Raw genomic sequence first — 17,286 nt, forward strand, 5'->3', positions numbered from 1 at the left:
TAAATACGATAGTCATCCGCAAACCTCTTTCCCTAACCCAGGGTGACTTTCTCGACGTCGTGCTTCAAGCTGAACTGGGCAAGTTCGACTGCTTCTCATTCCTTAGCACTTTTTGGAGGGCCGGGGGAAGAGGAGTTCGTAAGGCAATATTTCACCCTCTTTCAGCTTGAGTCGGTATTTTACGTTTTTCCCTATAAAAATTGGGTGCACCGATGACAGCTTGTTGGCCTTCTCAAGTTTGCAAACATTTCTAACCCTGTGTTCTCATGCGGACAAAGTTAGATGTTCCTGAAGAGTCCTGCACACACATGTACACTGTGTGCGACCAAATAATAATAAATTTGTAGGCAACGCATGGCAACTGAATTCAATAAAAGGAAGTCGCATTGATGCACACTGGAAAGTCCATACGGATTGCGTTTACGAAAAAATGGCAGCATATCCACGGAGTGAATGATGGAGAGTGGGGCGAAGCATTTGTCCGTCCATGCGTCCGTCTGTGTGACCGTCCATGCGTCTGTTTGTGCGCCCGTCCCTGCGTTCTTTCATGCATCCGCCCCTGCGTCCGTTCATGCGTCCATCCATGCATCTGTTTGTGTGTCCGTTCGTTCACCTATTCAACACTCCAAGTCCCACCATCTCGCATCTTTTCATCATATATTCCCCATATAAAAGCACCGCCATCCAGCGGACATTCTAAGGACTAAACGAGAGGTGGCACACGCACACTTTCTTACGGCCTGCGCTTTGGGTCCACTTCCCACCTTTAACCACCTCGAGTTCATGGTATATTCTAGTTCACTGTATTCATGGCACTGCGACCAAACGCTCGCTAAACCTTTCGAAAACCAAGGAGGTTACACCCAGCGAGTATAACGTAGCAACCTTTCCCTGTCAGATAGGGCTCAATTTACATGCCAATGGCTGCTAATGAGAAATGAGAGACAGGAGAATTCGGCTTTTACTTTCTTACGGCTTGCGCTTCGTATCTACTTCTCATTTTTAACCACCTTGAGTTCATTCATGGTATATACAAGTTCATTGTATTCATGGCACTGCGGCTCAACGCTCGCTAAACCTTTCTAAAGCTAAGGAGGTTACACCCAGCGAGTATAATGTAGCATCCCTTTCTTGTCCGATAGTGCTCAACGTACATGCCAATGGCTGCTAATGGGGATCGCAGCGTGCGCGTTGACTAAAAGCCGAATGCTCATGTCTCTTATTCCCCATTAGCAGCCATTGGCATGTACATTGAGCACTATTTTTTATTGTTAAACAACGCACAGAAGAAATCTCTCACTGGCACCGCCTTGGAGGTCAAGTGTTATACTTTTTCGGGTATGTGCCACTGGTGGTTACATACGAGGGATGCCCAAGCTACGCCATAAGGAGCTTCGTCCCTAAAAATAATTGAAGATTACTAAAATGATATTTTATTCTCATATATTTTGCTGAAGTGAGCAGTTAAAATTAACCACCTATTTTCGTACACCGATTTACCTCTTAAGTTCCTTAGTACGATGACAGCTGCGGCATAGGTGAGAGTGTGATGTTGTCTGATTGTTTTTTTTTCAAAATGCAAACAAAGCCATGCAAGTGATGCACTTCTACAAACCACTTTCATCCATGACACTTTTGAAGATCCAGTATGTCTCCTTCTGTATACATTTGCAATGTTATACTGAGAGAGAAAAAAGAACTGCCTGCGAATAATTTATTGAATGAATGTATAAACTTTATTTAAAGCCCGGCAGTGTCCTTCGGACGAGGCGGGGTGAATAGGGGATTAACTGCTGTTCTTTTCCCTTCTCTGTCAATGATGGTGGGTGTGCCTCGAGTGACTGCTTGGAGTCCTTTGACGCGGGCGGCATCTTCGGCTTGGCGTACCACCCAAAGCTGGTTGGCCAGCTCGTCGCTGGTGAGTGCCGCCTCTTAGCGGCAGTTACGAAGATGTAGCTGATCCGCAGCAGTCACCGCAGCCGCGGTGGTGACCAGCTCCTGCCCTAAGGTGGTGATAGCAGCAACAATGCACCTTGGAGTTCCTCCGTAACATGCATCGCGAAGTCAGTGGTGGCAGCTACATTAACTTATCCGGCACACTCCCAAACATGTGTCGCAAGTGGCCCTTTACGCGCACGCTTTACACGCGTCCGTCGGGTATAGGCTTAGATGGCACAGGCTTTTCATCGCTGGTCTGTGCTGTGGTACGTATTTGTTTGTAAAACTCTCAGGGTTACGGCCTGTCGTTTGTTCAATTTGTTGCGTGGTGGTGGGTATTTGCGCCTGTTTGTTCTGTAATGTTGTGTAATATCGTTGAATGTGGTCAAGGGGTCACCTGGCGACCATTCCGGTTGTAATTGCGTTAATAATGTCAGCACCCCGCTTTCGATGGTTAGGCGGCCACCGAATCGACCGTGGCTCGGTGGGTGAGACCTAGAGCCACGGTGTGGACCGCCCGGTCATTTACTTACAAGTGGGACGCTGGCGTGATGCGGGGTTCACGAGGGGAAGACCATCGCATTTTTAGTTTTATCGAAGCAATAAATTCATTGAGGAATAATGTTTTATTGTAACAATAGTTCCTGAGCCGAACGGTGTCGCCTGCTGGGTGGGTAGACGTAACACATGGCCCACATGTGTGGTGTAGGAGTACGTATCGCCTCCACAAACAGTGAAAGTGAACCCTCGGCTGGACACTGGCTATCGCATGTTGAACCAGTTTGCCGACCTCATGGCAAATGATATTCGTTAGAGCAGCCACTAGGGGCTGAAAAGACATTGCGTGCAGCTTTGCAGCTCCTCGCACACAATACTGCGCACGAGTTCCATAAGGTCTCTTGTAGTCGCTGCTTCAGGTATTGCCAGGGGCGATGATTCAGATGAAAGATTGCTGGGGCTCTCATACTGTGAAGATCACAGCGTCAGCATTTTTTCCATTGTCGTGGTTTTGTGAAGGATGATCCCTACAGTTCGGGACGGGTCATGCACAAGCCCTATAAACAACTGATCTTTCACGCCGCACAACAGTAGGCGCACCTTCTTTTCTCCCGGCATTGAGGAATCCGCTGACCTGAACAGCCGGGACATGTCCTCGACGACAATGGTAACGCTCTTGTTAGGGCGCTGATTTTAAGAGTTGAGGAGACGTTCCGCTCCCTCCTTTCGGTGAGAGCTTCGAGAGGGCATTCGGCAACTCGGTGCCCAACTATGCTCTAGTTGCCATAGTGGCTTCATGGTTTTCGAACGAAGTGCGCGCAGAATGCTCAAGATGGAAGTAGACATGACGAAGCTTTCAATGCCCGTTCCATTTCTTGACGCTGGCGCAACGGTTGTAGTCCTGAAGCCAGTCGTCAACGTCCTCATGAAGGTCACCGCAAAACGGCGTCAGGGTTCGCGGTGCGTTCAAAAACCATGGAGGAGGCTGAGTCAGTGTATCTTGAGTCACCGCACTTGCCGTACTTGTGTCGAGCTGTGAGAGGGACCCAAATTTAGGTAGTAGGTCTAGTTTCCACCAGCTACGCCCTAAGTTGGCTGCTTCTTCCAAGATATTACTATTGCTGGGACTTTCCTGCTCAATGCAGTGCATGCAACACGACCCCTCACCTCCACCAGGAAATGCCACGCGATTACGAATGAAACACAACGTCTGTTCATAGGAGCACTGGATGTCAAGCCGAACAGATGAGCTCATCTCCAGTCTTCTTTGTCTTATTTCTGACCAAGGCACTGTCGCATAGTGGCACAGCCCAATCCCGGTCCTTGCCTCCGGCAATATTGGGTTTCGACTAGTAAGATTTTTCGTGTTTTGATTTCTCATCATACCATTTGATTGAGTGAAGAAATAGTTCATAGATTCATGTCTTCTATCAGTTCATTTGGACGTGGTTACCAGTGAAATTTATTGCGTTGTAATGTGTCCTCTGACAAGAGGGCATACTGGCAGAAATATATGCTAATTTCAGGTTCTGCCATTCGGCAACTCATCTGGTTTCACCTTTTATGGTTCCACGACAGGGCCTTACAAAATCATCCTCTCCGAATGAAAAAGAAGGCGATAATGCACTAGCTCTTGTAATAATTAGTTAGGTGGCTCTGAAAGAGCTGACAAGAAACCCTGTTGAATTCAATATACATGCTTGCTGACTATGTAACACAGAACAATCCACTCCTGCTTTCTGACGAAATGAAGTTTTTGCCGTCCTTCCATATTAAAAGCAATCTTTGATTGGTCAACATCTCTCTTTTACTTTATACATACTGTCGCATGCCCATGTCAACATAGCTGCACCTGGGAATCATCGCAAGTGTGGATTATCGACCATCTGAAGTGCTGCTTGTGCATCATGAAGTTTTGCGAATGAGCACTAAAATGTCTTGCGCATCATTTTCAAAGCGCCGTATAATTTATAATATAAATAAAAGACTGGATAATCTGTTTTCAAAATACTACAACCTCTGCCGTGTCCTTTGAAAATCACTAACGTCAATTCTGAAATAACACCGCTAGACTGTTGTAAGGCACCTTCCGCATCCACGTCACATGCCTGAAACCGTACTTTCTACCAACTGCCTCGCTTTTGAAAGTGCCAGGTGAAGGTTTTCGCTGCTGACATAGATGCGGCTGTGTTGCAGCTACCATCACGGTGAAGTTAGAAAAGAATTTGCAGACAATGAAAACGCTGGAGCATATTGTCTGTTATTGAACTATATTCCTCTGCAATTAATATAAAGATATATTTGCACTGATATGATTATGTATGTATTACTAATTTACTGTCTACTACAATTTATAGCAGCCTGACAAAAGTTCATCTCATGGTTTCTGATTGTGCTACGCTGAGATCCCTTTCAGGGTATTGCATACGTGTTGGTTTGGGCGTATAATAACATAAAGGTGCAACAGTTGTGACCCAGTGCGATATTGAGAAGTATTCAGGAATTCGAAACCACATATGATGGCTGCACCAATACGGGAAAGTTGTTATGTGAACATGAACTGCCGTGTAGGCAGTAGACACCAGATATCAAGTGGACAGAATAAACGCAGACTAACAGCCTGTCCTGTACAAGTGAACTCTGATGTCTCGTTTCTAGCGCCATTCAAGTTTACATATTATGCTTCACAAACTATCCTACCTACCTAAAGCAAGGATCTAGGATGGCGAGGTAGGTTGCTAAGGTCTCTGGTGTACTGAAACAATATGAAACCTAAACCGCTACCTGGTGACTGCAGTTTCTGGCCGCGTCGATATTTAGGTCATAAAATGATACATAAAACACCCGTACATCGTACATTTCATTACTGATATGTATACGCAGCCTTAGAAAATCAAATCTGTATGTCCTCAAGAAACAAGCCGAAGACTTCTTCCTCTTTAGCCACGACAAAACATGCATTGAATTTCTGCATTATAACTTGCAAGCGATTGGCCACTGCAAAGTCTCCATTAGTACGCACATGAAACACGTTGAAAAGAGAAACAAGATAAGGTTTACTTTAGATCCATTTTTCTGGGCAGGTGGAAACGCGTGGCTGCTTTGATTAGCCGAGAACTGCCACCTCTCTTTTTGCTCACCTGGGGAAAAAAACGTATTTTGTTTCCTTGTTTTTACAGCAGTCGAAATCGTTACTGCTTTGTACCAGCACGTAGACTTCACAGCACCTGTGACTTCATCCTCACGCTGACCGATTCTTATTAGGCCTTAAAAGTTATTTCCAGTAAGAGAAAACAGATGGGAGAAGTTAGAGCATCTAATGTGGCTACGATTTTTTGTATCAGCATTGTCATCCTTTGCCTGAGCTGTAGCAAGGTTCAATGCGGAAAATTTGCAGTATGTGGAAAAAGCCGTGGTGAGTGAATATTCATTACACTGTGTTTTTGGGCGCAACCGGAGCACTTTGGTGTAATATGCTTTCGTTCTACGACAAGAACAAAATGTTCACTTGCGTTAGTGGCAGGAAAATACATGCTTGACGAATTTTCTTCACCTGGAATAGCCTTTTATATACCAGACGTGGTGTGACATGCAAAAGCGTGTGACTTGCGTGGGCCGTATTTTACAGTTATTGGCCCTGGTGGCCTCGTTGTTATGGAACATGACTGCTAACTTCCTCGTCGCAGCTTCAAATTCCGGCCGCGGTGGTTGCATTATCAAAAGTGGAGAAAATTCTCGAGCGTGGTGTTTTCATATTTAGGTGCACGTTGAGTATATCCGGTGCTCAAAATTTCCTGAAAACCCCACCGCAATTTTATTTATGACATAGTGGCTATAAGACATTAAACACCCCAACAATCATTGCATTTCTGTTCCAGCAAGAAAACAGTGAATTAATTACACGACCAACGTTCGCTTGTCGCGGCCCCCGTGATCAGTGGTAAACTTTATTCAGATGTCACAGTGTTCTGGCTGTGGCTGTGCAACAGTTTGCGTTGTGCTCCTAATCAGCTCGAAGAAGAACCTGTATGCCTTTCGGTAACGATTTGTCGACCATGCATGTAAGCTGGGGGGTGGAGGTGAGATCAAAAGTGACTGTGCTGCGCCTACCATGCAGGCCTCGAGTTTTTTTTTGTTTTCAGGGACCAATACGAGACATGTTTGATCTGCTTTCACTGCGCAATAAGAAAGAAAAAAAAGTCATGGTCAATACACCCCTATTTTGTATTTCGCTCCACGTTTACTGTCATGCAATGTTGAGACGTGCCATGCTCAGTGATAATCTCAGAGACAAGACTTTCGGGCTTTTGGATCTTTTCACCTGTTCACTTCCGGTGTAGCACACATTCTTTGCAAAGGAATGGAGTACCATAAATAAGGAACGATTGCAGGAGTTATGTAATGGTAAACGCCAAATTTGTTGCGTTGATTAAGAAAACACGACGAGTTTGTTGGCCATCCCTCACTTTATTGTTATCTGTATGAAGGCACGGATTGGTCACATTACATAGACGCTATTCGAAGGTGGTACCAAAGGAGGTCAGCGGGTGGTACAGGCGTCCACTTTACATTGTTTCTAAGTTCTGTCTCCGACTGCGCTAAATATGTGAAATACGGATGCTACAATGTAGCCACCCGCCCAAGAGTCTCAGTTGATATGAAGATGTAACGCGATGAAAATGCAGTCTATATAGGTATTCATGAAGACAGGTATGTTGAGCTATTTTAAAAAAAATGAGAGGAATTATACGTATTCCACAGATAACTGTATATACCATACAAACGTGGTTTGGAAGTACAAATAACAAGCAATTTAACATTTACTTGTGTTCGATCGACATTATGCTCTTAACATTAAAGCTGGCCCTTACAACGTGTCTTCAAAATGCCTAAATGACGAAGGTTTTACTGAATCAATTTATCTGACGCCACACACGAATTGAAGGAATTTAAAAGCAAGCATATGCCAAGCTTAGTGGTTTGCACTTGATGTCTACATTTATACATCCAGAATTGCTGCACTAATTATTTAGCAGAAAGTAAATGTGAACGGCTTACTCCTAGATGCGTTGTACAACTTTTCATATAGAATGTAATGCTGAAATCATACTTCTCTCATTCATAATCAGGTATTGTGACAGCAAGCAGAAGCGCTGCACTTGCAACCAAGATAATGCAGAAGTGCGGCATGAAATTCGCTCGAAGTTTCCGTGTGCCGGCCCCCGTCCTAATGAAGGTACTGTTCGTGATTGCATCGCATGATAAGCTGTCCGGCTAGGATGACCCAACGTGCATGCATAGTAGTGCATGTATGGTAGGATGATTCCAAGTGCATGCATGGGAAATTTTAAATAGATAAACAACGCGTGTTCTTTTTCTTGTTCTTTCGAGCTTTTTTGGACTCCGCGCTGCACTTCATATAAGCATAGTTGGTGCAGCATAACTCAGATTTTTTTCTCTAAAGAGTATCTAACAATTTCACTTAAAAAAACGTTTTTGCTCCTCGTGGTCACTGCATCGCCAAATGGAGCAGAATTTCGCTGATACGTTGCCGCGTAATACAATATACCGGCTCCTACGACCACCGTCACAAAAACATACATAACTGCATGGAGATTCGTATACTAGGTTATGGTTAGTACTTACCCGAAAAATACCATTATTCGGCAGCTGTGTTCAGCGCCACAGATGCTGTGGTCATATGACACGTTTTGTTACCAGGCATGCGAAAAAGGTTCAGCTTGTGCAGGTGTATGGGCAGAAATTTTTTCTCGGGGAGGGGGGAGGAGGAAACTCTAGGAATGGTGTTTTCCTGCTCGATGCCACTGCAAAAAACACTGGGAGAGGGGAGCACAGGTCCTGTGTGCTGCCTCTAGGCTACTCCACTTTTCCCGTGTACTTGAGTAGCACTAAGCAGCAGACTGACACCGCTCAGCGATGGCGTCTTATAAGTGGTGCCTCATTTCCACCCTACGCGCCGATTTGCTCAATTGTCAAATTCGTGTTTTTCTTTGAATTGCTCGATTGCCGCTCTCTTTTGATCACACACCGACACGAAGATAAATGGCGACGCGAGCTGTCGAAATCTCTAAATGGCTTCAAATGTCAGCAGATCTTACGGGCCATGACAGTCGATGTGCAGCGAAGCATGTGGAGCGAAGAAGACTGTGTTGTAGTTTTTGAAACAAAAGCGCTCTATTCCAGGGCCCACCAAGACATCAGTGACGTATCTGCGTCACGAATATGACATTGTAAATTGAACTCTGCCAAATAGGAACCAAATACAATTTAGGAAAAGTTGCCCTCCAAGCGTTGAACCTCGTACCTTTCGGAAAAGACGAAGAGCGCCCGATGCTCTGCCGACTGAGCTATTGAGACAGGTGGCGGGGACACACGAATGAGCTTGATATCTTTTATAGATGCTCACTCGCCCCGAGTTTACTGTTGGAGAAGGGAGATGGTACAGCTGTCTGTGAGTGCTCAAGAGAAGTAATACGGATGACGCAGTTAAAGCATGTCGTCCGAGATTTCGCGCTGTTTCGCCGTTTTGGAGGCCTTGGCGAAAGCTTCTTGTTTTGAAGACGGTAGTGTTTAATGACGCAGTCTTGTTTTGAAGACGATAGTATTTCTTGTGGTACTTCGACGCGAAATCCTGGTCTGTCTGTCTGTCTGTCTGTCTGTTTGTTCTTTGTCCATCATAACGATACCCCAAACGTAAACCCCATCCGCAGTGCTTACCAATGCTGCTCAAGTTTAATGCTCAAGTTACTGCTCAAATAAAACGCAATTATTGCACATATACGAATCACCATATTAACACGCCAATATTGATTTGTGGGGTTTAACATCCCAAAACCACGATATGATTATGAAAGACGCCGTAGTGGAGGGCTCCGGAAATTTTGGCCACCTGGGGTTCTTTAACGTGCACCCAAATCTGAGCCCACGGGCCTACAACATTTCCGCCTCCATCGGAAATGCAGCCGCCGCAGCCGGTATTCGAACCCGCGGACACGCCAATATTCTGTATGTGTGTCTTTATACTGGAGAAGGTATACATAAGTAATTCTAAAGACCGTAGCGCTCATGAAGCTGCGCTGACAATGCAATACTATGCTGGAAAAGTCAAGTGTTTTCAACCTTTTGCTAATAGGATATGGTGGCGGCACCTGCCCGCCGCTTTGCGTTCTACACCTTATCGCCTCCGAGACTGGCGCGCAGGCCTCCCTTTGTTTTGAAGGATAACTGCAAGATAGCGCTCATGTCTAAGGTGCCTCTATGCGCTCGTTCGATTTCGCTGCAGGGATCGAGACACTCTAACGCCACGGCTCCAGAATGCAATTCACCAGTTTTCTATCACAAAACACCAAATAGACGTTTTGTTCACTCTCTCTAGACGCATGACTATCATCTTTCGACGACATTTGGAATGAAACATGCACATACGGGGCTTATTTTTTGCCTTTCGATTCAGGTGAGTGCGTGACAGCTCTTTGTTGAAGTCGTGCACCTTCTGAATGCGCCAACAATGTTTCACAGCCAACTGCTTCGAATGTGATAGCACTGGATTATTTAATAAAACTGCTGCAGTAAGCACTGCGGCAAGGCAACGATGTCGACTTGCGACAGTCGTGCAGTGTTGGATTCTTGGGTGGAGCAAAACTTAAGACAGCAGGACGTGGCACGCTGGCACGCATTCGCGGCTCAAGCTACAAACCTCTGCGTCTCGAGTAGATGAAGCGTAGGTTGCAAATACCCGTCCGACGGTATGTGCCACTGTCTGGCGGGAAGTGTTTGACGAGGTACGCAACAGGATAGTGACATTATTCATGTCTTGACCAGTGCATCATATTCGTGAAACCATATTGCACTCCAATGCTAATTTTTGTTCATACCAAGTTTAAGGGGTAGCAACAAGAACACCCAAACGTAACCGGCTAGATAGATGCATAGATGGATAGATAAATAGATAGGTAGGTAGATAGATAGATAGATAGATAGATAGATAGATACGCTCAAAGTCACCGAGGTTTGCTTATACACGTTAGGAATTTAAAATTTTATAGCAGAGTGGGGACCAAACAGGATTGTTTGGCTTCAAGTGGGGTTCGAACCCGGGTGTTTTGCGTGGCAAGCAGATCTTCTACCACACGGCCATGCTTATTTTTATATTTTTACTTACTTTTGTAGATCATACAAAAATTATACAGTGCATAAAAATCCTTACAAAGGTAACAAACAGAATGGTTACATAGTGACTAGAGTCCCTTTACACGAATAAGTGGCTCAAGTTGTTCGAACCACTTTGGAACTGGGTTTTTAATTTAACACTATTCATCAAAGTTCGTGATCATTTGGTGGAAACATTTACGAATGGGCAGGGTATACTGATATCGGCTTAGTAGACTGCCATGAACTTTTTCCAATTACTCTGACGCTTGAGCAACATAACAGTATCATAAGGCGCACTGTTGTCTTCTTCATTAACCCGTAAAAACCTGATCCCGTAGGCATCTATCAGTAAATCTTTTATGATATTGCTTTGCAGAAGGTCCCAGAAGAACACACCTTTACAACAATCCAGAGGAAACATGTTCAATGGATTCTGGTTTACGACAGAGAAAGCAGTGCGTTTTCCACGGTACAAGCTGACCCGTTTCTTGCATTCACGTTTTAACTTTTAGAGTCTCTGTATGGAAATGATAAAAAGACAATTTCGAACTCAATTGGACAGCCATTTTTTACCCAGGACAGTACATTTTGGCCACTTTCAAAAGTATACAAACTTGTGTAAAATGGTACGGGTAAAACAATGTCGCGAAGGTATTGATACAATATTTTTCATTTTACGCCCGCTAGATACTCGCTAGCAAACGTGCCAATAAAAAATTCCTTGCACCGAAGATTTCTTTCAAATCACCATAAAGAGTCCCGTGCGCATAGTCGGAGGTGACAACAATTGAAGTGAAGTCACAACAGCTCTTGCAAGCCTCAGATGAATAACTGCAATTAGAAAAGGGTCTCTTATGTCTTGCAGGAACATAAAAGGAGTAATGACCTGTCTTAAAAACAAATGTGAGACACTAAGACCACCGAACGAAACACGACGAAAAATATTAGCGTGACTAGACCGTTCCCACACAGATCTCCATATAAGTACTGAAAACACACGGTGCAGCTTGTGCACGTTTATACGCCAGCAATGCAAAACCTGTATTGTGTACCAAAGTTTGGAGACAAAAAAAGATTACATATGGTGGCCCATGTGATAATCGAATCGAAAAGTCCCATGCTCTATTTTATCCGATTTTCACGGACTTCAGTGGCTTGTCACCACCAGTACAGCTCACTGTCTCGGTAACATTCTAGTGGTGCACTACTAGCAGCATATTTGCAAAGATATTCACCCACGGCATGCATTTCGGCGAAAACGTCTGGTGTGGAAAGCCAATCCCCATTCAAATATCCGAGACACGTTTCCCAGTTTGCCAAACTCCCACTGTTTTGCTATTTGGACTACTTCATTACCACTGTCTGAACAGAAACCTGCCACCTTATCAGCATATGCAAGTAGTGGTACAACATTCTCATGCACTTTGATTCCACGGATGGCACGTCTCTTAATCACATACATACAGAAAGGCTCTAAAAATACACTGCAAAGCAATGGTGAAAGTGGGCTGCCTTGACACGCAGAGCGTTTCAAGTTAATGCGCGCCCCCACCAACTTATTAACAATTAGTCTCGTTTTACAGCCTGTAGCATTGATTTACGGCACAGACAGAAGCACGAGTGAAAGAAGAGAAGGACGAGTGTTGTTGCTGCTCGCGCTCGCTCCGCTTGACAGCTGGTCGGCTTTACCTCTGCGTTTCCCCCAATAAAAAAGTCTTTGGCTCACTGGTAAAGGCATACTAACAAGTGGTGGAGAGTGCTGGATCCATTGCCCATCCTGGAATTCCGCAACCGAACTCTACCTTCACCGTCAACGATGTCCACCGATGTTTCACAGCAGACCATTCCTACATCCCCCCTTGCCCGCTGTCCCGGTGTCCCGAGAGAGTGAGACCCAGTCATCTTCAGCTGCACCCATGAGCAGGACGACGAGGTCTGGCTCTCTTCGTACCAGAAAGTAAGCATCAATAATAGGTGGGACAAAAACGACTAACTTGGCCGCTTCCACCTTTACCTGAGAGGAGTAGCGGAGCTCTGGTTCAACAACCATGAAGCTGAGCTTACCGACTGGGCCACTTTCAAGATCACCTTCGCGGACGTGTTTGACTGACCAACAGTGCGGAAGCTCCGCGCAGACCAGCGCTTGCAAGATCGCGCCCAACTGTCTGGAGAGGGTCTCACGTCCTACATCGAGGACGTTGTGGGCCTCTGCCATCGCTACAACCCCGACATGTCCGAAACAGCCAAGGTCAAACATAATATGAAGGGCATCGAAGATGATGCCTTCCACATGTTGGTGGCGAAAGACCCGCGAACAGTTGCGGATGTTATTCACCCCTGCCAAAACTACGATAAGTTGCGAACACAGCGCATTTGAACACGACGCCCTACTTTCGACATGATGACGACGTCACCATTGACCAATGGTGCAATTTCACCGGAACAGACGGTATTGACGCCGCAAATTCAACAGTTCATCCGAGAAGAAGTGGCTCGCCAGTTGTCTCTTGCACCCTTCCTTGCCAGCAATACTCTCGGGTTGACCTCGTCGCTGCGCCAAACCATTGAAGAGCAAGTCTGCGAGGCACTCCCGCCCATGTACCAGACACCAACTGTGTCCGCACCCCTAACTTACACTGACGTCGCGCGAAGGCCGGCACATGCGCCGTCAAACGTCGTCGACTCTGCCCACCAAACGAAAGCTTTCTACGCAAAACGCGTACTGGCAGGTTCACAAGTTCCCCTTTCCCGCCGTCCGTCAACGCTTCCAACAATCCTTGGTGCACAGCGGATAACAAACCCATCTGCTACTACTGTCGTCTGCCTGGTCATGTTAAGTGGTACTGTCGCCAGCGCGTTTTTCATCCAGGTACCATCGATGAAACCTGTGGCTACGCCGACAAAGAGCCAACACAGAGGCTGCCTCTCAATGCTACATCAGATACCCCTCCACCCAGCCGTCGCGCCTTCAACCAGCATCGATCACCCTCCCTCCGCCGACGTTTGCCTTCACCGATACTTCGGCGTGCACCACCTGCCCAAACGGAAAACTGACCATCGCAGTTCCGGAGGCAAGAACTGCGCCGCCGTCGAACTCTACAAGGCCTCGTCCTCTACCCACTAACGAAATAACTGTTTTTATTGAAGGTGTTGCCGTGCAAGCATTATTCGATACTGTTGCTGCCGTGTCTGTATTGAGTAAAGCAATGTGTCTCAAGTTAAAGAAAGTTATGATACCGCTTTCTGTATTCTCTCTGCGTACGGCAAGCGCGCATCAAGTAAACCCTTCTATGACGTTCACTGCTCGGCTACTCATCCAGGACCTTCTGTACGTGGTCGAATTCATCGGTTTTTCATACTGCTCGCCTGACGTGATGTTAGGCTGGGACTTCCTTTCCACACATCCCGCCGTTGCTGATTGTGCCCGGGCTGAACTGGAATTATCATCACTCGCAGACGCCGATTCTAACAAGCCTTTCATTTTTCGTGTTGTCGTCACCGCAGACACGGATATCCCACCTATGTCTTCGGTTATTGTGCTGATATCCTGCGACCATGCTGCTTTTTAGAACGTCATGTTCACGCCATCTGAAGACTTCACTTCTCGAAAAAAACGTCCTTCTACCTTTTGCTGTTCTAATGGTCAAAAACACTTCCGCAACCATTTACGCCACGGATCTCCTGTCAGTGCCAGCCAGATTATTCAGTGGCGAATGCATCGGTCGTTTTGAGGACATTGATTGTGTTTGCAGCTGTCAACTGCTCGATTGCACCACAAGCCTCCAGATCGCAAGTGTAACTACCGCTCCCACATCCACCACATCTTCCCGGGACGCCTTCTTTCCATCGATTGATGCGGACCTTCCTGTTGTGCAACGAACCCAGCTCTTGACACTTCTCGACCGCTTCCGGACGTCTTTCGACTTCAAGCAAATTAATTTGGGCCGAACATCTCCAATTGTTCATCGTATAGACACCGGCGCCCACGCACCATTGTGTCAGCATCCATACCGGGTCTCTCACTATGAACGCCAAGTTCTTGGCCGTCAAGTGTCTGATGTGCTCAATCATGGCGTCATACAGCCTTCCAACAGTCCGTGGGCCTCCCCAGAGGTACTGGTCTAAAAGAAGGACGGAAGAATCCGATTCTGTGTTGATTACAGATGCATTAACAATATCGCGCGCAAAGGTGTTTATCCGCTCCCCAGAATTGACGACACTCTCGACTGTTTTCAAGGAGCAGAGTTCTTTTCCTCGCTGGATCTTCGATCAGGATACTGGCAAGTACGCATGGATGAACCTGACCGCGCCAAGAATGCATTTGCAATTTCGGATGGCTTGTACGAGTTTAACGTGATGCTATTTGGTCTTTCCAACGCCCCTGCCACCTTCAAGCGTCTGATGGACAACATACTTTGAGGCCTCAAATAGCATACGTGTCTTTGCTATCTGGATGACGTCATTGTTTTTTCAAAAGACTTTGATACCCATCTTCTGCGCCTCGCAAGTGTCCTGGAATGCCTCACACATGCTCGGCTCCAACTAAATTTGAAAAACCGCCATTTTTTCAGACCTTAAACATTCAACATTGTTTATTTTTGCAGGAGAAAAAAATACAGAATCTTTTCCTGCGGGAGGCGAAGACTAAAGGCTAAAAGCCTGACGAGGTCTCACCCTCTCGCAGTTCATAATTGGTGGCTCACCACCGCCCGGAAGCTCACCATCTTTGGGCATGTTGTCAGCAAGGATGGTGCTCTACCTGACACTGCGAAACACCGTGCCGTCGCCCAGTTTTCTAAGCCATCGATATGAAAAGAACTCCGGAGCTTTATCGGCTTATGTTCATATTTTCGTCGATTCGTCCGTAATTTCGCATCTGTTATAGCCCCTTGAACACGGCTACTTTCTGACAGTGAAGGAATTTTGACATGGTCTTCCGCTCGCGATGACGCATTTGCGAAACTACGTCATTTACTGACATTTCCACCAATTCTCCGTCACTTTGACCGAGATGCCCCTACCGAAATCCACACCGTCGCTAGTGGAGTCGGCCATGGCGCTATTCTTGCTCAACGCAAGTCTGGCTTCGACGAGTACGTGGTTTCTTATGCCAGCCGCACGCTTACTAGGGCTGAAGAGAATCATTCGGTCACAGAAAAGGAATGTCTGGCCATTGTTTGGGCAATCGCAAAATTTCGACCGAACGTCTATGACCGTTCATTTGACATCGTGACTGATCACCACGCCCTCTGCTGGTTATCATCACTAAACGACCCATCTGACCGTCTGGATCGTTGGGTATTGCGTCTCCAAAACTATGATATCCATGTCATTTACAGGTCGGGCCGCCGATATTCAGATGCCGATGCTCTTTCCAGCTCTCCACTTCCCCATGAACATGGAAGTGCGTCTGTTTCCACTCTCGATGCTGCGGCACCTTCGTTCACTGACATGCACTCTGAGCAGCGCCAAGACGCTTTGCTAGTCTCCATGGTAGAGGTACTGTCTCAGCCAACCCAAGGTACCGACAATCGCTCACTACGACGTACAGCTCGACATTTCGCCATCCGTGATGGACTCCTGTACCGTCGCAACTACCTTTCCGACGGCCGCAAGTGATTGCTCGTGATTCCTCGCCACCTACGTGCTACTATTTGCGACTCCTTTCACGTGAATCCTCAACGCGGCCATGCCGGTGTGATAAAACGTATGCATGACTCTGGCTGCGATACTATTGGCGCGGAATATACCGATTTGTTCGACAGTACGTACGTTCGTGTTCCAAATGTCAACGCCGAAAAAACCCACCGAACGTGGCCGATGGACAACTGCAGCCATTGCCTTGCCCTTTCCGACCTTTTGACCGCATTGGAATTGGCTTGTATGGTCCCCTTCTCTGCACTCTTGACGGGAACCACTGGGTGGTTGTCGCTATCGATAACTTGACACGCTATGCTGAAACTGCTGCGCTGCCATAGGCCATATCACGTGAAGTTGGCTTGTTTATTCTTAACAATCTTGTTCTTCACCACGGCGCGCCTCGTGAGCTACTCAGCGACCGCGGACGTACGTTCTTTTCTGAAGCCGTATAAGCCCTTTTTCGTAAATGCAACGTTGTGCGTCGGGCAGCCAGTGCGTACCATCCGCAAACAAATGGAATGAGCGAACGGTTTAACCACATACTGGGTGACATGCTGTCTATGTACGTGTCCGCTGACCCCACCAATTGGGACCACATACTCCCCTTTGTTACTTACGCTTACAATAGCGCCACTCAGTCTACGACAGGATTCTCTTCGTTCTTTCTCCTTTACGGGCGCGAACCTTCCTCATTCATGAACACGATTCTCTTGTACCGTCCAGACGCTTCAGGATCCACAACTCTATCCGGAGTCGCCACCTATGCATAAGATTTCAGGCAACTCGCACGTTCCTTAACCGCACAAGATCAAACGTACCAGAAGCATCACCATGATAAAAACCTGCCCGCCCAGTCATATTCACCTGGCACATTAGTATGGCTTCACGTTCCCTCATCTGCTCCTGGTCTTTCCACCAAGCTACTGCCGAAGTACGAAGGCCCCTACCGAGTCCTACGTCAGCCCTCACCGGTTAACTATATTGTTGAGCCGGTTCAACCATCGCCAGAACGACGCCGTCGTGGTCGTAAGACTGTTA

The 17,286-nt window shown here is 46.5% G+C and overlaps 1 protein-coding gene across 3 annotated transcripts in view; it reads left to right on the forward strand.

Moving 5' to 3' along the window:
• Window positions 1-5,648: 5,648 nt before the first annotated feature.
• Window positions 5,649-17,286, forward strand: part of LOC142768780 (uncharacterized) — a 30,625-nt gene continuing 18,987 nt past the window's right edge. The window contains exons 1-3 of one of the 3 annotated variants that reach the window (XM_075870820.1): window positions 5,649-5,851; window positions 7,566-7,672; window positions 10,985-11,077. In XM_075870820.1, the coding sequence (XP_075726935.1) occupies window positions 5,734-5,851; window positions 7,566-7,672; window positions 10,985-11,077 (318 nt within the window). In that variant the 5' untranslated portion in view covers window positions 5,649-5,733. Of the gene's footprint in view, window positions 5,852-7,565; window positions 7,673-9,836; window positions 9,911-10,984; window positions 11,078-17,286 lie in introns of those variants that run through there. The other 2 variants (XM_075870824.1, XM_075870828.1) reach the window with 2 other exon arrangements.

This window comes from Rhipicephalus microplus, chromosome 1, assembly GCF_043290135.1.
Source record: "Rhipicephalus microplus isolate Deutch F79 chromosome 1, USDA_Rmic, whole genome shotgun sequence".
In the NCBI taxonomy this organism is placed as follows: domain Eukaryota; kingdom Metazoa; phylum Arthropoda; class Arachnida; order Ixodida; family Ixodidae; genus Rhipicephalus; species Rhipicephalus microplus.